Raw genomic sequence first — 22,146 nt, forward strand, 5'->3', positions numbered from 1 at the left:
GTCCAGGACTGCCCAGGGGCCAAGGAAGGGGCACTGGGTGAGCAGGAGCTGGGGGCCTGGGCCAACACCACTGGGGGGCTGAGGAAGGAGCGTGGGGTGAGCAGGAATGCGGGGCCTGAACTGACACCACCAGGGGACTGAGGAAGGAGCGTGGGGTGAGCAGGAATGCGGGGCCTGAACTGACACCACCAGGGGACTGAGGAAGGAGCGTGGGGTGAGCAGGAGTGCGGGGCCTATAGTGACACCACCAGGGGGTGGTGGGGGGGGGGCCGAGGAAGGAGTGTGGGGTGAGCAGGAATAGGGTCCTGAACTGACACCACCGGCGGGCACCCTCGTCCACAGCTCCCCACGGAAACTGGAGTGAGCAAGCATCCAGCATGGGGACCTGGTATTCCAGACGGAAGCTCCAGGCTGTGAGCACCCCCAACTGGGCGTGAAGGCCCCCAGCAGGGAGGCGGGGCCATCCCGGGATCTCTATCAGCAAAGGCCTGTGAGACAGACGGTAATTTTCTTCAGGGCTGGAAAAGCAACGTTTCTGGAAGATCCGCTTCCACTGCTGAGAGGCTCACGCACATCTTCTAGGTGAGATGGTGCAGCCTCACCTGCTCTCACCCCCGCATCCTAACTGAGCGGGAGCCCCCCACAGAGGCTGTGAACCGCGTGTGGAGGGAGTCACTACCTTGTGGTCCCTGTGGATGATGGGCGGCTCCTAACCGAGCGGGACCCGCACACAGAGGCCTTGGCAGCCGCGTGTGGAGGGAGCCACTACCTTGAGGTCCCTGTGGATGATGGGCGGCTTCTGCCGGTGCATGTGCTGCACGGCGCGGCACGTCTGGTAGAAGATCTTCAGAACCGTGTCGCACGACAGGGGGCCTCGAGATTCCATTTTCTTCAAAAATTCCACCAGCTGCCCTAAAAGAGAATGAAACTCACATGGAGGCAGGAGAACAGGGTCCGGAGACAGGGAACCTAAGGCTGTTTCACGCGGACTTCCCAGAACTAAATGGAAAGGAAAACCCTAACTTTCCACACCTAAGTAACAAAATGACCAGAGGTGACTCCCTTTGACCTTTTCTGCCTGGCAGATGGGAAACTGCCTGACTGCAGATCTCCTCTTCGTTTGCAACTCTGTAACTTCACCCTGTCTTCTGATTGCTTTTCGTAACCAATCAGATGTTTGTACAGGAGTGTGACCTTCTGGTTGGCTGCTTTCTGCAACCATTAGGCTGATGGCGGGCTACCACTTCGTTTACATGAGGTGAGCACAAAGTGGCCAGTGGGAAACCTCTAGGGGGTATTTGGACCCGAGAAGATTCTGCATCCGGGCCCTTGAGCCGCTGCTTGGGCCACCCCCACACTGTGGAGTGTACTTTTGTTTTCAATAAATTCCTGCTTTCGTTCTTTTGTTGCTTCATTCTTTCTTTGTTTCGCTGGGCGTTCTGTCCAGTTTGTCCAAAATGCCAAGAACCTGGACAACTTGCAGTCACCACTCTCTACGGTTAACATCATCACCGTGGAGCAATCAGTGCTCTGCCCTCCCTGGCCCCAGGCCACGCTACAGACTCTGCCACGCCGCGCCACGCTAGGGGCTCCGCCACGCCCCATGCCACGCTATGGGCTCCGCCACGCCCCAGGCCATGCTACGGACTCCGCCACACCCCAGGCCACGTTACCGACTCCGCCAAACCAGGCCACGCTTCGGACTCTGCCACACCCCAGGCCATGCCACGGACTCTGCCACGTTGGGCCACATTACAGACGCCACACCACACTTTGAACTCTGCCATGCCCCAGGCCATGCTACGGACTCCGCCACACCCCAGGCCACGTTACTGCGGATGCCACCACACCAGGCCAGGCTGCCTTTTCCAGCCACAGTCCCAGTTAAGCCCACCCTGAGTGCCGCTCCCACCTTTCCTTCCTTCAGCTGCTGCAGAAAGGGCTGCAGGTATGAGGATGGCCACCTCAGCCCCGTGTGTGGGACCACCACCCAGTGGCAGGGGTGGGCTTGGAGCAGCCCCACAGTCAAGTCACACACAGAGCAGAGGCCAGGGGGCAAGACGCCCAAGCGTCACCGAAGCAACAACCGCGTCAGCATCCCAGCAGCTGAGCTGGCATGCCGTTTACGTGAGAACCACATCGGCATCCCAGCAGTTGAGCCAGCGTGCCGTTAACATGAGAACTACATTGGCGTCCCAGCAGCTGAGCTGGCAAGCCATTAACGTGAGAACCACACTGGCATCCCAGCAGCCGAGCCGGCGAGCCGTTAACGTGAGAATCACATTTGTGTCCTGGCAACCGAGCCAGGCATGTCATTAACATGGATACAAAGAGAAATGACTACAAATACACAAGTGCTCAAACCTCTAAGTGAACACTCAGTGTCCTCAGATGACAAATGATCATTCTCACATTCACGACAGTCTCAGTGCCTGTGCGTGACCCACACCCCAGGGAGCCCGTCCTGCCATGGCTGGCACCTTCCAGGCACCCTAGCCCTGGCCCAACCAGGAAACCAGGGATGTGGGGCCGGGGCAGCACGCAGGGCTGAGGACCTGCTGGGGACCGAAGCATTCACACTGCCAGTCACCCCAGCACCCCTATGCAGCCCCCACAGACGTGCAGACCCAACCCATCCTGCTCCTACCCTGATCTTACCCTGGGTCTTGCCCACTTCAGCTGGCCACAGTCCATGTGTGGCATCATCCCTGGGGCCTCTGCATCTTGTGCCCCATCTTTTCAGCCCCGTGCTCCTGCCTCTGCTCTCTACAGAGCAGCCACAGTCACCCTCTGCTCATCCCACTCCACACCCCTGAAGGCCACGACCCCTGCAGCCCCAGAGCCAAGGCCAGTACCACCACCCACGGAACCCACACTCAGGGTCTCCCCCACGCTGCCAGAGCTTGCGCTCCCAGCCACACTGGCCTCCCTTCCTCCCTGCCTCAGGACCCCTCACACGCTGCTTCTGCGGCCAGGATGCCTCCCAGACCGCCCCTTCTGCTCACCTCCCAAGGAACCAACTCTGCCCACACCACCTAAACGTGCACCCTTCTCCTGGGACTCATTCTCTCCCTGGCTCTTCGAGCCACCCAACCACCTGCCATGGGCATGGATCAGCTGTGTCTGGCGAGTCACTGAGCCCCCGATGCCTGCACACAGCAGAGCGTGTAGCCGACTCAATTCCACTGACAACGAAGGCATGGTGTGAGAGCCGGTCAGGACCTGCCACAGCTCAGGCTGGGCCACGCTAGAATCGACTCACAGACCGGACCCACCTGCATGTCCCCAGCAGAGCCCAGCACTGCCCCCACCTGCACCCAGCTGAGGGGCCCTCCCACTCCCCCAGCTCTGCCGGCCCTGGCCCTCAACCCCAGGTGAAAGCCCTCCCAGCCCTCACCACAGCTCCCTCAAAAGCTTTGTGCTGACCCTCGGAGAAACAGGGGGGCTCTCAGGAAAAATGAGGGGCACCCATAGAAGGAATGGGGTGCTCAGAAAGAGAGGAACAGACCCGGGAGAGGCTGAGGCCAGGCCCGGGGAGTGAGAGTGGGGGTGACTTGCCCGCTACGCTGGCCATCATGGATGGGCGAGTCTGTTTCAGTGGTAACTGGGCCCCCTGTTCAGTGCCTCATTCTCAGTGAGAATAAATGGGGTTTTTAAAAGTAAAAATTCTGTATGTGGCTGAGTGGGGAACGGGTATGTGGCTCTTCCCTCAGAGGACACTGGAGGGGTTGCCTCACGGGAGGGACCGGGCACATCCCCGGAGCCTGACCTCCAGACCTCCTCCAGTGAGCCCTGAACCTGCAGCTGCACGGGGGAGCCCACATCCCTCCCACTTCTCAGAGATGCCACGGCTCTCCCCTGGCACAGCTGTGCCATCCACAGAGCCCTGCAGCTCAGCTCTCAGCCGCACATGCTGCTCCACACAGGCAGTCCCCAGAAGTGAGCTGGTGCGCGCATGCGTTAGTCTGCCTCGTGTATTTATGACTTGAGGGGCTGGGCCCGGCCCCTCTCCTTCCCACACCACCCCATGCAGGGTCAGCGATGAGCCGCTGGCCCCGGCCCCGTCCCCGCCGCTCCCTCATGCACACTATCCTCGGAACGCACTGGACACCGAGCAGCTTCAGTTCTCACACCCGTCCTGCTCAAGCCTTCCAAAGCCGGGATGTCTAGAACCAAGATTTACCCCTCGCAAAGGCTTTCTGATCTCGGAAATGACGAACGAGGGAGATAATCAGCAAAACATCCATCACTAGACCCACAGGAAGCCCCGTCTGGCCTTTATCCAAGTTGCTCCAAGTGCGCTGGGCAGAGGGTGGGGCAAGGCTCACACAGCAGGCAGGCTGCAGCTCCAGGAGGAAGCCCGCAGGCCTCAAACAGAAGACGCAGTGATGCATCCACACCAGGAAAACCAAGCAGCCTTCTGGATGGAACGAAGCAACCGCACCACGTGGAAAGAGGCCTGAGCAGGGTGCTCTCGCCAGCGATCCCAGCGCCTCAGGAGGCCTTGGTGGGAGGATCACCTGAGCCCAGGAGTTCAAGACCAGCCTGGGCAACACAGCAAGACACCATCTCTACAAAAAATACAAAACTTAGCCAGGCACAGGGGCCAACACCTGTAATCCCAGAGCTACAGGTGTTGCTTGAGCTCACGTGTTCAAGACCGGCCTGGCAACATAGTGAGACTCTGTCTCTAAGAAAAGTTTACTCTTTAAAATTAGCTGGGCATGGTGGTGCACACCTGAAGTCCCAGCTACTCCAGAGGCTAAGGCGGGAGGACTGCTTGAGCCCAGGAGTTTGAAGCTACAGTGAGCTATGAATCACTGCACTCCAGCTTGGGCAACAAAGCAAGACCCTGTCTCCAAAAAAATACGCCTGATACGGTAAATTTTTTTAAAAAGGAAAATTATATAAAGTAAAATCCCATTTTTATAAGCACTCATAAAACTCTGGGTTGTTGTTGGTTTTTTTTGAGACAAGCCTCCGCCTCCCAGGTTCAAGCAACTCTCCTGCCTCAGCCTCCCGAGTAGCTGGGATTACAGGCCCCCACTACCATGCCTGGCTAATTTTTGTATTTTTACAATACAGAAGAGACGGGGTTTAGCCATGTTGGCCAGGCTAGTCTCGAACTCCTCACCTCAAGCGATGCACCCGCCTCGGCCTCCCAAAGTGCTAGGATTACAGGCGTGAGCCACCGCGCCTGGCCTAACTCTGTGTTATTTGTATTTTGTCAATCAGCACGTATTCTTTTATAATGAAAACTGACAAGTAACACCACGAGCGGGAGGCCCCACAGCGTGATGCGTGCTCCCGACAAATCTTAATCCCACTGGTTTCAGCACCTCCCAGCTCTGGAGGAGGCCCTAGAAGCGCAGCCCAGGAGCGGGTGTCAGAGTCCAGGGACATCCAGAGAAAACAGTGCCATGAACAAGAGACTGACTGACAGACACCTCAACCGAACACACACAGGAGGCTTGACGAGGCCCCGGTATGCACACGGGAAGGGCTGGGTGCAACGTGTCAGGGATGGGAGAGACAGCCCAGCATGGACTGCATGGACGCACGGGAAGGGCTGGGTGCAATGTGTCAGGGATAGGAGAGACAGCCCAGCACGGACTGCATGGATGCACAGGAGGGGCCGGGAGCGACGTGTCAGGGATGGGAGAGACAGCCCAGCACGGACTGCATGGATGCACGGGAGGGGCCGGGAGCGACGTGTCAGGGATGGGTGAGACAGCCCAGCACGGACTGCATGGATGCACGGGAGGGGCTGGGTGCAACGTGTCAGGGATGGGAGAGACAGCCCAGCACGGACTGCATGGACGCACGGGAGGGGCCGGGAGCGACGTGTCAGGGATGGGGGAGACAGGGACGGGAGGGGCCCAGCACGGACCACACAGCACAGCCTCACCAAATCGCGAGGATCTTCTCAGGGGCACAAACACCAGTGGCCATCATGGAATTTCTCTCAGGCTGTATAGGGTTATGAGGCTTTCTGGTCTTGACGTCTGCGACTTATTTTTAAATGGTTAGAATGGAGAGAGAGAAAGCCGCCGTGGGACACGCTCAAGTCTGGGGAACCCCATGAGCAGGAAGTGGACAGTGGACGCCCCTTGTGCTGCCTTCAACTTTTCCGCCAGTTTGACGTTTCAGAACACAACACTGAGAAACACAAGCGGCACATCCCCACAGTGTCAGCTGAAGAACTGGGGCTACCTGGCAGCATCTCCTCAGCCCGCAGGCGGCTCTGACCACCCCCAACCCCCGAGACTTCTCGGCCACGTCAAGCACCCATCCGCCACCCACGTCAGGACAACCCTGGCAACAGGCGCTGGAGGGCCGCAGAGGGGCCTGGGCCAGCTGCCAGGTGTGGCATCAAGGAAGGGCCAGCTGTGGCATCAAGGAAGGGCCAGGTGGGACCCCCAGGCAGAGAAGCATGGGCAGAGCCAGGGGCCCGCAGGCAGTCAGGTCTCACCCAGCTCCTCCCAGGCACAGCTGCAGAGAGGAGACCCTGCCCAACAGGGCACTGACAGGTGCAGCCGCTACATCCAAGCAGCTTACACCCCACAGTCCACCCTCCCTCACTCAGCACAGGGACACCTACCCTCAGCAGTACAGAGCCCCCCGCTAAGTGCAGTCCCCCTTCCACGATGCTCAGGGCCCTGCCCAGTGCAGGGGTCCCCCCTCAGCTCAGAACCCCCTTGCTCGCCCTCCATTTCTGGACACATGCCCCTCCTGCCGCCCTCTCTGCTAACCTGCTGCCCCACCCCTACCTGTCCCCTCAGGCCTGCGCCAGCCGGCCTGCGGGAACAGCTCCTCCTGGCTGCTGAGCAGGGGCTGGCTTGTGGACGACAGATCTCACGCGGCTACAGATGCCCTCCCCACAGGCTTCCTTCTGTGGGACTCCCTGCCTCAGTCTCCCCTGCTGCTCCCAGCCTCTCCTCTCCCCTCTCTCCCTGCCTGGGGGACAGACGCAGGGGAGTCACTAGTGTCACCACCCCCTCACCGGCCAGGCCACAGCTCTGAGGCCTCCCCGAGTGCTCGACTTCCCCTCGTCACCTGGCACAGGAGTTCTGGAGGGCATCGGCACGAGGCAGGGCTGGGGGTGGAGCCGCCCTCCGAGGCACAGGTCTTGTTTCCCCTTTGCAGACACAGCCTGAGGCTCAGCAGGGTCAGGCCAGGTCTCCGGCCAGTCAGCGTGGGCTCCAGTGACACCAACACGACATCCCCTGCAGTCACTCACACAGACCACTCTGCCCCTAGAACTCTCCGAAAGCACCACCCCAACCCACCGGCCTCTCTTCCTGTCCTGACAAACGGACCATGGAGTCGTTGTGCCATCTTCCTGGGCTCAACCCTGATGAGGCTGGGCACCCACAGAGGGACCTGGAGTTGTCCACCTCTGCGGCCTCTCTTCTCCTTGCCGGGACCCCAGAGCCCCTGACAAGGACGGACAGCAGCACTCCTCCACCCTGCTCAACACCGCTCACGGAAGGCCACCAAGCTCCACCCCACAGGGACCCCAGAGCCCTGAGAAGGACAGACGCTCCTCCACCCCTGCTAAACACCACTCACGGAAGGCCACCACGCTCTACCCCGTGCTGCCACTGGAGACAGGCAGGATGGGAGCCCGGCTCTCTGGCTGCCCGCAGCTCCACGAGGAGACGATGCAGGTGGCCCACCCGGACAGTGGGAAGCTCACTGGGTGTCAGCGTGGGCCTCTCACAGAACACTGTCAGAGAGCTGCCCGCGCTTCCCGCTAAGACCAACACAGCTTGAGAGAAGATGCCGGGCATGTTTCACAGCCATGCAGCTGGGTTAGGAGGCAACAAGCCGGCCTCTGCTGGGTTAGATGGCACCAAGCCGGCCTTCACAGGACGTTACCTTTACAGAGCTCTGTGAGCAAGAGGAACTCAGCCTGCCCCGTGTCTGACTCCTCTTTTCCTATAGATGCTGCAGAACAAAACTGGACAATGTTCGGGTGGCCGGAAAGCTTTTTCTGCAGTTGTCTTGTTAAAGGAGAACGTACATAACCATGTCCACAGTTCTATGCACTTCAAAATAAATGTAGACAATATTAACACACTGAAGTCAGAATACTTGAATCGAACCCTTACAATTTTAGACGTCAGAGCGGAAGATGAGGGAGAGAGCAGTGGACGACCGAGAGAAAGGCAGACGGAGGCAGGAGGAGCTGCAGGAGAAGGCGGGGACAAAGGCAGGCACACCGGCCACACACACCTGACCACAGCGACACCAAAGTCCATCCCGCGCGTGGCAGGAGGAGGCAGGGCCCTTGGGGGGCTGTGCGCAGGGAGGCTGCGGCGTGGCTGTGTCCACCTGAACCCACACTCAGGCAGCCAGCGGGCTCTCCGAGTGAACAGAGCTAGGAGAGGAAAGAGAGGCAGAGTCTGAGGGCAGCCAGGGCCAAAGACTCCAGGCTCAGGAGGGGCATGTGGCAGTGGACAGGGAGTGCAGCCCCCAGATCCTCTGTCAGCGCTGGGAGATGCCCCGCCCAGTCATGCTGGGACAGCCTGAGAAGGGACGAGAGGGGCGGCTGAGAAGCCACATCGGGGCCTGTGGGAGCCAGGCCAGCTGCACGGCTCTCAGCCAGGTCTCCGGAGGAGCTGAGGGGGCCGGGCCGGGCAAGGGCCCCCTGTGGTAACCAGCCCATCCGCTGGGCAGGGAGACCTCTTGGGTAGGAACAACTTCATTCCCAACACTTCTGAATCTTCTACTATTACCCTGGCAGTAAAAAAAAAAAAAAAACAGAAAAAACTGCTTCTTACTAGAAGTCGCCTACAACTAAGTTTGGTAAAAGCAAAAAGCCGATTTTAACACATGAAAGACAATGTCACGGAGCAGCCTCTTGGCCATTGGCGGTCACAGCTTGACGCAGGCCTGTGCCTGCCAAAGCCACCGTGCTGGCTCCTGGTTCCAGGAAAAGGATACCATGAAGCAAACTTCTTGAATGATGGCTCTGTTCTTTTCCTCTTCATTGGATAATAGCCTCTGTATCAGGAAACAGCACACACAAAAGATGAAAGCAAGTTTACCTTCCTACTCCACCCGACGCGTCATCTCAGACATAAGCACGCAAGAGAGCAATGCAATGCGTCTAATACAGCTCCCCCCGTTTCGTGTGTCTCCACCTCTGACCCCTGTAAAAACGTGCTGGGGGTTCAAGACCCTCAAAAGATCTTTGTGATCCAAGGACACAAGAAAAGGCAAAAACAGGAGCCTTTCCTCCAAATGGGCCAGAGTAAAATGAGACAGACAAGAAGGAAGAGTGGCGATGCTCTGCAGACACGGGGGCAGCATGCGTGCAGACCACGACAACAGGCCCACTCGTGCCCACTCTCAAAGGCGGGGCCGCCCTGGTGCCCAGCGTGGTGACAGCAAATGGGGCCTTCTTACGTCTCAGGACAAAACTGCACAGTACAGACCCTCCCACAGTGACCCCTATTTACAGAAATGCTAGCAACAAATATTTTTTACAAGCAGCTTTTAAACTCCTTGTATTCATAGAGCCCTTATTTTGGCACATGGAGGCCAAGAGGGCATGACCCCACCGTGAGGTCACCCCCAGCACATCCCCTGCCACAGGGCAGGCAGGGCCACAGGAGTGTGAAGCCCAAAGCCGGAGACCAAGGCTCCTGCAGTGCCCAAGGCTGCTAAGATTCAGCAGAAGCAAAAGGGACAAGGATGTCCAGGCTGTAAAAGGAAACAAAGTAAGTAACAGGGACGCATCCTTGAAAACACTGTCACCAGACAGTCCCTTTACATACGTCAGAAATCCAGAGAAGGCGTTAAATGGTTCATTACCTTTAATGCATACTCTCTGCCACTCCCCACATCTTGAGCTTCATACACAAATGCAAACCCTCCTGAAAATTAAAAAGACTTGTCAGTTCAATGCTATGATTTTATTTAACATATCAGGCTTTAAAAATACCTTCACTAAGTAAAATACAAATTGACTTGTGGCGTGGCCAGCAGTTTTCTACAAAACATAATGGCCCCAGCGTACACGCCCCCCGCAAACACGGCCCCAGCATACATGCCCACACACACACAGTCCCAGCGTGCATGGCCCCCCCCCACACACAGCCCCAGTGTACATGGCCCCACACACACACAGCCCCACCGTGCACGGCCCCACACACACACAGCCCCAGCGTGCACGGCCCCACACAAAACACAGCCCCAGCGTGCATGGCCCCACACACACAGCCCCAGCGTGCACGGCCCCCCCCACACACACAGCCCCAGCGTGCACGGCCCCCCCCCCCCACACACAGCCCCAGCGTGCACGGCCCCACACAGACACACAGCCCCAGCGTGCACGGCCCCACACACACACAGTCCCAGCGTGCACGGCCCCCCCCACAGACAGCCCCAGCATGCACGGCCCCACACACACACAGCCCCAGCGTACACGGCCCCACACACACACAGCCCCAGCGCACACGGCCCCACACACACACAGCCCCAGCGTGCACGGCCCCCCACACACACAGCCCCAGCGTGCACGGCCCCACACACACACAGTCCCAGCGCGCACGGCCCCACACACACACAGCCCCAGCGCGCACGGCCCCACACACACAGCCCCAGCGCGCACGGCCCCACACACACACAGCCCCACCGTGCACGGCCCCACACACACAGCCCCAGCGTGCACGGCCCCCCACACACAGCCCCAGGGTGCACGGCCCCCCCCACACAGCCCCAGCGTGCACGGCCCCCCGCACTCAGCCCCAGCGTGCACGGCCCCCTGCACTCAGCCCTAGCGTACACGGCCCCACACACACAGCCCCAGCGTGCACGGCCCCACACACACAGCCCCAGCGTGCACGGCCCCCCGCACTCAGCCCCAGCGTGCACGGCCCCCCGCACTCAGCCCTAGCGTACACAGCCCCACACACACTGCCCCAGCGTAATGGCCCAACACACACACAGCCCCAGCGTGCACGGCCACCCCCCCCCACACAGCCCCAGCGTATACGGCCCCCCGCACTCAGCCCCAGCGTGCACAGCCCCACACACACAGCCCCAGCGTGCAGGGCCCCACCCCCAACACACAGAGCCCCAGCATACACGGCCCCCCACACTCAGCCCCAGGGTGCAAGGCCCCACACACACAGCCCCAGCATACACGGCCCCCAACACACACAGCCCCAGCGTGCACGGCCCCACACACACACAGCCCCAGCATATACGGCCCCCAACACACACAGCCCCAGCGTACACGGCCCCACACACACACAGGTCCAGCATACACGGCCCCCAACACACACAGCCCCAGCGTACACGGCCCCACACACACACAGCCCCAGCGTACACGGCCCCACACACACACAGCCCCAGCATATACGGCCCCCAACACACACAGCCCCAGCGTACACGGCCACACACACACACAGCTCCAGTGTACACGGCCACACACACACACAGCCCCAGCGTACACGGCCCCACACACACACAGGTCCAGCGTACACGGCCCCACACACACAGCCCCAGCGTACACAGCCCCCAACACACACAGCCCCAGCATACACGGCCCCCTGCACTCAGCCCCAGCGTACATGGCCCCCCGCACTCAGCCCCAGCGTGCGCGGCCCCAGTGCATACACCACTGCCTTTCACTTCCTCTACTCCAGAGACAGACAGGAATAACCTAAGAACAGAGGTCAACAGAAGGAAAAACAAAACCACAAGCAGTTCTCCAAAGACCAACGAGACTGATAAATTCTAGACAGACTGATCCAGAGAGAGAGGACAGATCACCAATACCCAGAACAAGAGAGGGGACCTCCTTCCCCGACGCCCAAAAGAGGAAAAGACATAAAAGAGAATACACACCAACATCACTCATGAATGTGGACCCAAGAATTCTTCATAAAACAGCGAACCAAGCCCACCAAGACATCAGGAGCAGAGTTGGTTTAACATTTGAAAATCAATTTAATTCTATTGTTTTGGGGTCTAATTTGCTTAGTTTTCTTTTAGCTTTCTGCAGTGGAAAAACTACATCATGAAATTTAAAACTCTCAGCAAACGAGGAACAGAAAGAAACCTCCCCAGCCTGATAGACGGCATCTGTGAGAGACCAACAGGAACACTGCATTTCGGGGTGCAATGTCGAATCCTCCCTTCTGAGATCAGGAAGGAGGCGGGGATCCTTGTTCTCACCACTGATGGTCGACACTGTGAGGAAGTTCTCACCGGTGCCATCAGTCAAGAAAAAGAAATAAAAGGCATCCAGATGAAAAAAGGAGTAAAATTATTTTTATCTGCAGGTGACATGATTATCTATGCAGAAAATCTGGTGAAATCTACTAAAGAAAAGCTACCATAACAAAACGCATTCAGGATGGTTGTTGGATATAAGGGCAACATACAAAAACCAACTGTGCTTCCACATGCCCAAGGTTAGGCAGTGATTTTTTAGATATAAGCACAAAAGCAGGACCCATAAAAGAAAAATAATGATAAATGGACTTCAGGAATTTCTGCTTTTTGAAAACTGGTCAGAGGATGAAAAGATAAATCACTACTAAGTTTTGCAAATCATATACCTAATAAAGGACTTCTATCGAGAAAATATTTTAAAACTCCAAGTAACAACAATTTTTTTTTTTCTTCTGAGACAGGGTCCTACTCTGTCACCAGGATGGAGTGCAGTGGCACTATCACAACCCACTGCCTCGACATCTGGGCTCAAGTGATCCTCCCACCTCGGCTTCCCAAGAAGCTGGGACTACAGGCATGCGTCACCACACCCGGCTAATTTTTTTATTCTTTGGAGAGACGAGGTTTCGCCAAGTTGCCCAGGCGGGTCTAGCCTCCCAAAGTGCTGGGACTACAGGTGTGAGCCACCACGCCCAGAAAACAACAAAATTTTTAATGTGCAAAAGATATGAATAGACACATCACCAAAGATATACTTGTGACAAGTACACAACGTGTCCCACCACTGCCCATTAGAGAAATGCAGACTTAAACCGCGAAGATAGGACCCCGTACGTAGCAGAATACCTGACATTTAAAAACCGCCCAGACCAAGTGTCGCTGAGGATGTGGAGCGACTGGAATGCTTACGCACAGCTTTTGGAAATGGAAAATGGTACAATCACTCTGGAAAACATGTTGGCGATTTCTTAAAAAGGTTAACATAAATCAACAATACAGCCCTGACATTACGCTGCTGTGTATTTACCCAAGAAAAATGAAGGCACACGTACGTACAAAGACTTCTACACAGCAGCTTCATGTGCAATAGCCTAAAAATGGAAGCAACCCAAATGTCCATCAACAGGTGAATGAACGAATTACCCACACCTGTAACACTACCTAGCAATAAAAAGGAGGAAACTGCTGTTACATGCAACAACATGAATAACACACGAAAAGGCAGTATGCCGAGTAAAAGATGCCAGGCGAAAAAAAGAGAGTACATACACATACATACAGTCAGTGTACAGAAAACTCCAGAAAACGCAAACGACCAGGCCAAAAAAAGAGAGTACATACACACACATACAGTCAGTGTACAGAAAACTCCAGAAAACGCAAATGGATCTATGGTAACAGAAGGCCAATGCCAGGCCAAAAGAAGAGAGTACATACACACATACAGTCAGTGTACAGAAAACTCCAGAAAACGCAAATGGATCTATGGTAACAGAAGGCCAATGCCAGGCCAAAAAAAGAGAGTACATACACACATACAGTCAGTGTACAGAAAACTCCAGAAAACGCAAATGGATCTATGGTAACAGAAGGCCAATGCCAGGCCAAAAAAAGAGAGTACATACACACACATACAGCTAGTGTACAGAAAACTCTAGAAAATGCAAATGAATCTATAGTAACAGAAGGCCAATGCCAGGCCAAAAAAAGAGAGTACATACACACACATACAGTCAGTGTACAGAAAACTCCAGAAAACGCAAATGGATCTATGGTAACAGAAGGCCAATGCCAGGCCAAAAAAAGAGAGTACATACACACACATACAGTTAGTGTACAGAAAACTCTAGAAAACACAAATGGATCTATGGTAACAGAAGGCCAATGCCAGGCCAAAAAAAGAGAGTACATACACACACATACAGTTAGTGTACAGAAAACTCTAGAAAACGCAAATGGATCTATGGTAACAGAAGGCCAATGCCAGGCCAAAAAAAGAGAGTACATACACACACATACAGTTAGTGTACAGAAAACTCTAGAAAACGCAAATGGATCTATGGTAACAGAAGGCCAATGCCAGGCCAAAAAAAGAGAGTACATACACACACATACAGTCAGTGTACAGAAAACTCCAGAAAACACAAATGGATCTATAGTAACAGAAGGCCAATGCCAGGCCAAAAAAAGAGAGTACATATACATATACAGTCAGTGTACAGAAAACTCTAGAAAACACAAATGGATCTATAGTAACAGAAGGCCAATGCCAGGCCAAAAAAAGAGAGTACATATACACATACAGTTAGTGTACAGAAAACTCTAGAAAATGCAGATGAATCTATAGTAACAGAAGGCCAATCAGTGGTTTCCTGGGATGGGAACAGGAAAGCAGGGCGAAGGGTTACCGTGGGGAGGAGGCAGACCGTGGCGCTGACGCACATGCTTGCTGCCTTGATTAGCGTGGCAGATACAGTGTGTGACACACACATACATACATGACATGTGCCGAAACATTTAAAACATGCAGCCTGTATATCTCATTTTTATCTCAACTGTTAAAATATTTAAATAATAAATAAATCTGTGAGGAAAAACACAGATGAAAGGAAGTAAATGGAAATCCATGAAATAGAAAATAGAAAACAGATGGCTCCACTGCTAAATTACAGCAAACACTTAAGGAAGAAATCACAACAAGCTTATAAAGTCTTTCATTAGATAGAGGAGAAGGGTTCCCAACTCATTGCTTGAAGTTAGCATAACACTAACCAAAGAAGGGTATAAATACCAAATTAAGGAAAGAGATCACTCATTACCACAGACACAAAAAATCCTCAAGAAAATACTGGCAAATTGATTCCAGCAAAACATAATAAGGATACTACATCATGACCAGGTGGTATTCATCCCAGGAATGCAAGGTTGGTGTAACATTAAAAAATCAATCACTGTAGTAAACAACATTAGCAGAATAGGGAACACTGGATCACCAACAAAATTTAGAAACAACAACTACAAAAAACTGACTTCTAACATAAGACTTAATCCTGTTTTCTTCCTAAGATCAGAAACAAGGCAAAATGTCTGCTCTCAGCACTGTAAGCCAACATTTTACTGGAGATTCGAGTTAATGCAAGAAAGCTAGGAAAATTAATAAAAGGCATAAAGATCAAAAAGGAAAAACTAACAAAAGACAAAACTTCAGTTAGCTAGGAAGAATAAGCTCGAGATCCACTGTACAACACGGTGACTATACAGTTAGTAACGACAGATTACATTCTGAAAAATGCCCCACAACTGACAACTATGACGCAGTACATGTGTTAACTAGCTAGATGTGGTCATTCCACGATGCATATATACTTCAAAACATCATAGTGTACATGACAAAGACATCAATTTTATCTGCCAATTAAAAAATATATTAAACACACAAAAAAGGAGGAACTAAAACTCCTCTCATTTTCAGATGCCATGACTGGAAAGGCAGAAGGCTCCAAAGGCCTCAGCGCCCCATGACCTTAGAAAGACAGAAGGCTCCAAAGGCCTCAGCACCCCATGACCTTAGAAAGACAGAAGGCTCCAAAGGCCTCAGCGCCCCATGACCTTAGAAAGACAGAAGGCTCCAAAGGCCTCAGCACCCCATGACCTTAGAAAGACAGAAGGCTCCAAAGGCCTCAGCGCCCCATGACCTTAGCAGGACAGAAGGCTCCAAAGGCCTCAGCGCCCCATGACCTTAGAAAGACAGAAGGCTCCAAAGGCCTCAGCGCCCCATGACCTTAGCAGGACAGAAGGCTCCAAAGGCCTCAGTGCCCCATGACCTTAGAAAGACAGAAGGCTCCAAAGGCCTCAGCGCCCCATGACTGGAAAGACAGAAGGCTCCAAAGGCCTCAGCGCCCCATGACCTTAGAAAGACAGAAGGCTCCAAAGGCCTCAGCGCCCCATGACTGGAAAGACAGAAGGCTCCAAAGGCCTCAGCACCCCATGACCTTAGAAAGACCGAAGGCTCCAAAGGCCTCAGCACCCCATGACCTTAGAAAGACAGAAGGCTCCAAAGGCCTCAGCGCCCCATGACTGGAAAGACAGAAGGCTCCAAAGGCCTCAGCGCCCCATGACCTTAGAAAGACAGAAGGCTCCAAAGGCCTCAGCGCCCCATGACTGGAAAGACAGAAGGCTCCAAAGGCCTCAGCGCCCCATGACCTTAGCAGGACAGAAGGCTCCAAAGGCCTCAGCGCCCCATGACCTTAGCAGGACAGAAGGCTCCAAAGGCCTCAGCGCCCCATGACCTTAGCAGGACAGAAGGCTCCAAAGGCCTCAGCGCCCCATGACTGGAAAGACAGAAGGCTCCAAAGGCCTCAGCGCCCCATGACCTTAGCAGGACAGAAGGCTCCAAAGGCCTCAGCGCCCCATGACTGGAAAGACAGAAGGCTCCAAAGGCCTCAGCGCCCCATGACTGCAAAGACCGAAGGCTCCAAAGGCCTCAGCGCCCCATGACTGCAAAGACAGAAGGCTCCAAAGGCCTCAGCGCCCCATGACTGCAAAGACCGAAGGCTCCAAAGGCCTCAGCACCCCATGACTGCAAAGACAGAAGGCTCCAAAGGCCTCAGCGCCCCATGACCTTAGCAGGACAGAAGGCTCCAAAGGCCTCAGCGCCCCATGACCTTAGCAGGACAGAAGGCTCCAAAGGCCTCAGCGCCCCATGACTGGAAAGACAGAAGGCTCCAAAGGCCTCAGCGCCCCATGACCTTAGCAGGACAGAAGGCTCCAAAGGCCTCAGCGCCCCATGACTGGAAAGACAGAAGGCTCCAAAGGCCTCAGCGCCCCATGACTGCAAAGACCGAAGGCTCCAAAGGCCTCAGCGCCCCATGACTGCAAAGACAGAAGGCTCCAAAGGCCTCAGCGCCCCATGACTGCAAAGACCGAAGGCTCCAAAGGCCTCAGCACCCCATGACTGCAAAGACAGAAGGCTCCAAAGGCCTCAGCGCCCCATGACCTTAGCAGGACAGAAGGCTCCAAAGGCCTCAGCGCCCCATGACTGCAAAGACAGAAGGCTCCAAAGGCCTCAGCGCCCCATGACTGCAAAGACCGAAGGCTCCAAAGGCCTCAGCGCCCCATGACTGCAAAGACCGAAGGCTCCAAAGGCCTCAGCGCCCCATGACTGCAAAGACAGAAGGCTCCAAAGGCCTCAGCGCCCCATGACTGCAAAGACCGAAGGCTCCAAAGGCCTCAGCACCCCATGACTGGAAAGACAGAAGGCTCCAAAGGCCTCAGCGCCCCATGACCTTAGCAGGACAGAAGGCTCCAAAGGCCTCAGCGCCCCATGACTGCAAAGACAGAAGGCTCCAAAGGCCTCAGCGCCCCATGACTGCAAAGACCGAAGGCTCCAAAGGCCTCAGCACCCCATGACTGCAAAGACAGAAGGCTCCAAAGGCCTCAGCGCCCCATGACCTTAGCAGGACAGAAGGCTCCAAAGGCCTCAGCGCCCCATGACTGCAAAGACAGAAGGCTCCAAAGGCCTCAGCGCCCCATGACTGCAAAGACCGAAGGCTCCAAAGGCCTCAGCGCCCCATGACTGGAAAGACAGAAGGCTCCAAAGGCCTCAGCGCCCCATGACTGGAAAGACAGAAGGCTCCAAAGGCCTCAGCGCCCCATGACTGGAAAGACAGAAGGCTCCAAAGGCCTCAGCGCCCCATGACCTTAGCAGGACAGAAGGCTCCAAAGGCCTCAGTGCCCCATGACCTTAGCAGGACAGAAGGCTCCAAAGGCCTCAGCACCCCATGACCTTAGCAGGACAGAAGGCTCCAAAGGCCTCAGCACCGCATGACCTTAGAAAGACAGAAGGCTCCAAAGGCCTCAGTGCCCCATGACCTTAGAAAGACAGAAGGCTCCAAAGGCCTCAGTGCCCCATGACCTTAGAAAGACAGAAGGCTCCAAAGGCCTCAGCACCCCATGACCTTAGAAAGACAGAAGGCTCCAAAGGCCTCAGTGCCCCATGACCTTAGCAGGACAGAAGGCTCCAAAGGCCTCAGCACCGCATGACCTTAGAAAGACAGAAGGCTCCAAAGGCCTCAGCGCCCCATGACCTTAGAAAGACAGAAGGCTCCAAAGGCCTCAGCACCCCATGACCTTAGAAAGACAGAAGGCTCCAAAGGCCTCAGTGCCCCATGACCTTAGAAAGACAGAAGGCTCCAAAGGCCTCAGTGCCCCATGACCTTAGCAGGACAGAAGGCTCCAAAGGCCTCAGCACCCCATGACCTTAGAAAGACAGAAGGCTCCAAAGGCCTCAGTGCCCCATGACCTTAGCAGGACAGAAGGCTCCAAAGGCCTCAGCACCCCATGACCTTAGCAGGACAGAAGGCTCCAAAGGCCTCAGCACCGCATGACCTTAGCAGGACAGAAGGCTCCAAAGGCCTCAGCACCCCATGACCTTAGCAGGACAGAAGGCTCCAAAGGCCTCAGCACCGCATGACCTTAGAAAGACAGAAGGCTCCAAAGGCCTCAGCGCCCCATGACCTTAGAAAGACAGAAGGCTCCAAAGGCCTCAGTGCCCCATGACCTTAGAAAGACAGAAGGCTCCAAAGGCCTCAGCGCCCCATGACCTTAGAAAGACAGAAGGCTCCAAAGGCCTCAGCGCCCCATGACCTTAGAAAGACAGAAGGCTCCAAAGGCCTCAGTGCCCCATGACCTTAGCAGGACAGAAGGCTCCAAAGGCCTCAGCACCGCATGACCTTAGCAGGACAGAAGGCTCCAAAGGCCTCAGCACCCCATGACCTTAGCAGGACAGAAGGCTCCAAAGGCCTCAGCACCGCATGACCTTAGAAAGACAGAAGGCTCCAAAGGCCTCAGCGCCCCATGACCTTAGAAAGACAGAAGGCTCCAAAGGCCTCAGCGCCCCATGACCTTAGAAAGACAGAAGGCTCCAAAGGCCTCAGTGCCCCATGACCTTAGAAAGACAGAAGGCTCCAAAGGCCTCAGTGCCCCATGACCTTAGAAAGACAGAAGGCTCCAAAGGCCTCAGTGCCCCATGACCTTAGAAAGACAGAAGGCTCCAAAGGCCTCAGCGCCCCATGACCTTAGAAAGACAGAAGGCTCCAAAGGCCTCAGTGCCCCATGACCTTAGCAGGACAGAAGGCTCCAAAGGCCTCAGCACCCCATGACCTTAGCAGGACAGAAGGCTCCAAAGGCCTCAGCACCGCATGACCTTAGCAGGACAGAAGGCTCCAAAGGCCTCAGCACCCCATGACCTTAGCAGGACAGAAGGCTCCAAAGGCCTCAGCACCGCATGACCTTAGCAGGACAGAAGGCTCCAAAGGCCTCAGCACCCCATGACCTTAGCAGGACAGAAGGCTCCAAAGGCCTCAGCACCGCATGACCTTAGAAAGACAGAAGGCTCCAAAGGCCTCAGCGCCCCATGACCTTAGAAAGACAGAAGGCTCCAAAGGCCTCAGTGCCCCATGACCTTAGAAAGACAGAAGGCTCCAAAGGCCTCAGTGCCCCATGACCTTAGCAGGACAGAAGGCTCCAAAGGCCTCAGCACCCCATGACCTTAGCAGGACAGAAGGCTCCAAAGGCCTCAGCACCGCATGACCTTAGCAGGACAGAAGGCTCCAAAGGCCTCAGCACCCCATGACCTTAGCAGGACAGAAGGCTCCAAAGGCCTCAGCACCGCATGACCTTAGAAAGACAGAAGGCTCCAAAGGCCTCAGCGCCCCATGACCTTAGAAAGACAGAAGGCTCCAAAGGCCTCAGTGCCCCATGACCTTAGAAAGACAGAAGGCTCCAAAGGCCTCAGCGCCCCATGACCTTAGAAAGACAGAAGGCTCCAAAGGCCTCAGTGCCCCATGACCTTAGCAGGACAGAAGGCTCCAAAGGCCTCAGCACCGCATGACCTTAGCAGGACAGAAGGCTCCAAAGGCCTCAGCACCCCATGACCTTAGCAGGACAGAAGGCTCCAAAGGCCTCAGCACCGCATGACCTTAGAAAGACAGAAGGCTCCAAAGCCCTCAGCGCCCCATGACCTTAGAAAGACAGAAGGCTCCAAAGGCCTCAGCGCCCCATGACCTTAGAAAGACAGAAGGCTCCAAAGGCCTCAGTGCCCCATGACCTTAGAAAGACAGAAGGCTCCAAAGGCCTCAGCGCCCCATGACCTTAGAAAGACAGAAGGCTCCAAAGGCCTCAGTGCCCCATGACCTTAGAAAGACAGAAGGCTCCAAAGGCCTCAGTGCCCCATGACCTTAGCAGGACAGAAGGCTCCAAAGGCCTCAGCGCCCCATGACCTTAGCAGGACAGAAGGCTCCAAAGGCCTCAGCACCCCATGACCTTAGCAGGACAGAAGGCTCCAAAGGCCTCAGCACCGCATGACCTTAGAAAGACAGAAGGCTCCAAAGGCCTCAGCGCCCCATGACCTTAGAAAGACAGAAGGCTCCAAAGGCCTCAGCGCCCCATGACCTTAGAAAGACAGAAGGCTCCAAAGGCCTCAGCGCCCCATGACCTTAGAAAGACAGAAGGCTCCAAAGGCCTCAGCGCCCCATGACCTTAGAAAGACAGAAGGCTCCAAAGGCCTCAGCGCCCCATGACCTTAGAAAGACAGAAGGCTCCAAAGGCCTCAGTGCCCCATGACCTTAGCAGGACAGAAGGCTCCAAAGGCCTCAGCGCCCCATGACCTTAGAAAGACAGAAGGCTCCAAAGGCCTCAGCGCCCCATGACCTTAGAAAGACAGAAGGCTCCAAAGGCCTCAGTGCCGCATGACCTTAGAAAGACAGAAGGCTCCAAAGGCCTCAGTGCCGCATGACCTTAGAAAGACAGAAGGCTCCAAAGGCCTCAGCGCCCCATGACCTTAGCAGGACAGAAGGCTCCAAAGGCCTCAGCGCCCCATGACCTTAGAAAGACAGAAGGCTCCAAAGGCCTCAGTGCCCCATCACCTTAGAAAGACAGAAGGCTCCAAAGGCCTCAGCGCCCCATGACCTTAGAAAGACAGAAGGCTCCAAAGGCCTCAGCGCCCCATGACCTTAGAAAGACAGAAGGCTCCAAAGGCCTCAGCGCCCCATGACCTTAGAAAGACAGAAGGCTCCAAAGGCCTCAGCGCCCCATGACCTTAGAAAGACAGAAGGCTCCAAAGGCCTCAGCGCCCCATGACCTTAGAAAGACAGAAGGCTCCAAAGGCCTCAGCGCCCCATGACCTTAGAAAGACAGAAGGCTCCAAAGGCCTCAGCGCCCCATGACCTTAGAAAGACAGAAGGCTCCAAAGGCCTCAGCGCCCCATGACCTTAGAAAGACAGAAGGCTCCAAAGGCCTCAGCGCCCCATGACCTTAGCAGGACAGAAGGCTCCAAAGGCCTCAGCGCCACATGACCTTAGAAAGACAGAAGGCTCCAAAGGCCTCAGCGCCCCATGACCTTAGAAAGACAGAAGGCTCCAAAGGCCTCAGCGCCCCATGACCTTAGAAAGACAGAAGGCTCCAAAGGCCTCAGCGCCCCATGACCTTAGAAAGACAGAAGGCTCCAAAGGCCTCAGCGCCCCATGACCTTAGAAAGACAGAAGGCTCCAAAGGCCTCAGCGCCCCATGACCTTAGAAAGACAGAAGGCTCCAAAGGCCTCAGCGCCCCATGACCTTAGAAAGACAGAAGGCTCCAAAGGCCTCAGCGCCCCATGACCTTAGAAAGACAGAAGGCTCCAAAGGCCTCAGCGCCCCATGACCTTAGAAAGACAGAAGGCTCCAAAGGCCTCAGCGCCCCATGACCTTAGAAAGACAGAAGGCTCCAAAGGCCTCAGCGCCCCATGACCTTAGAAAGACAGAAGGCTCCAAAGGCCTCAGCGCCCCATGACCTTAGAAAGACAGAAGGCTCCAAAGGCCTCAGCGCCCCATGACCTTAGAAAGACAGAAGGCTCCAAAGGCCTCAGCGCCCCATGACCTTAGAAAGACAGAAGGCTCCAAAGGCCTCAGCGCCCCATG

General features: G+C 55.3%; 1 protein-coding gene across 46 annotated transcripts in view; it reads right to left on the minus strand.

The window, feature by feature from the left end:
• Positions 1–22,146, minus strand: part of GAK (cyclin G associated kinase) — a 104,721-nt gene that overhangs the window by 62,532 nt on the left and 20,043 nt on the right. For 20 of the 46 annotated variants that reach the window (XM_054683657.2, XM_016952670.3, XM_054683652.2 and 17 more), the window contains exons 2-5: positions 9,823–9,884; positions 8,950–9,009; positions 7,882–7,996; positions 770–912 (exon numbers count right to left, since the gene is read on the minus strand). In XM_054683657.2, coding sequence (XP_054539632.1) covers positions 770–912; positions 7,882–7,996; positions 8,950–9,009; positions 9,823–9,884 — 380 coding nt within the window. Of the gene's footprint in view, positions 1–679; positions 913–7,881; positions 7,997–8,949; positions 9,010–9,822; positions 9,885–22,146 lie in introns of all 46 variants that reach the window. The other 26 variants (XM_063808543.1, XM_063808539.1, XM_063808544.1 and 23 more) reach the window with 4 other exon arrangements.

Source organism: Pan troglodytes, chromosome 3 (assembly GCF_028858775.2).
Source record: "Pan troglodytes isolate AG18354 chromosome 3, NHGRI_mPanTro3-v2.0_pri, whole genome shotgun sequence".
NCBI lineage: Eukaryota > Metazoa > Chordata > Mammalia > Primates > Hominidae > Pan > Pan troglodytes.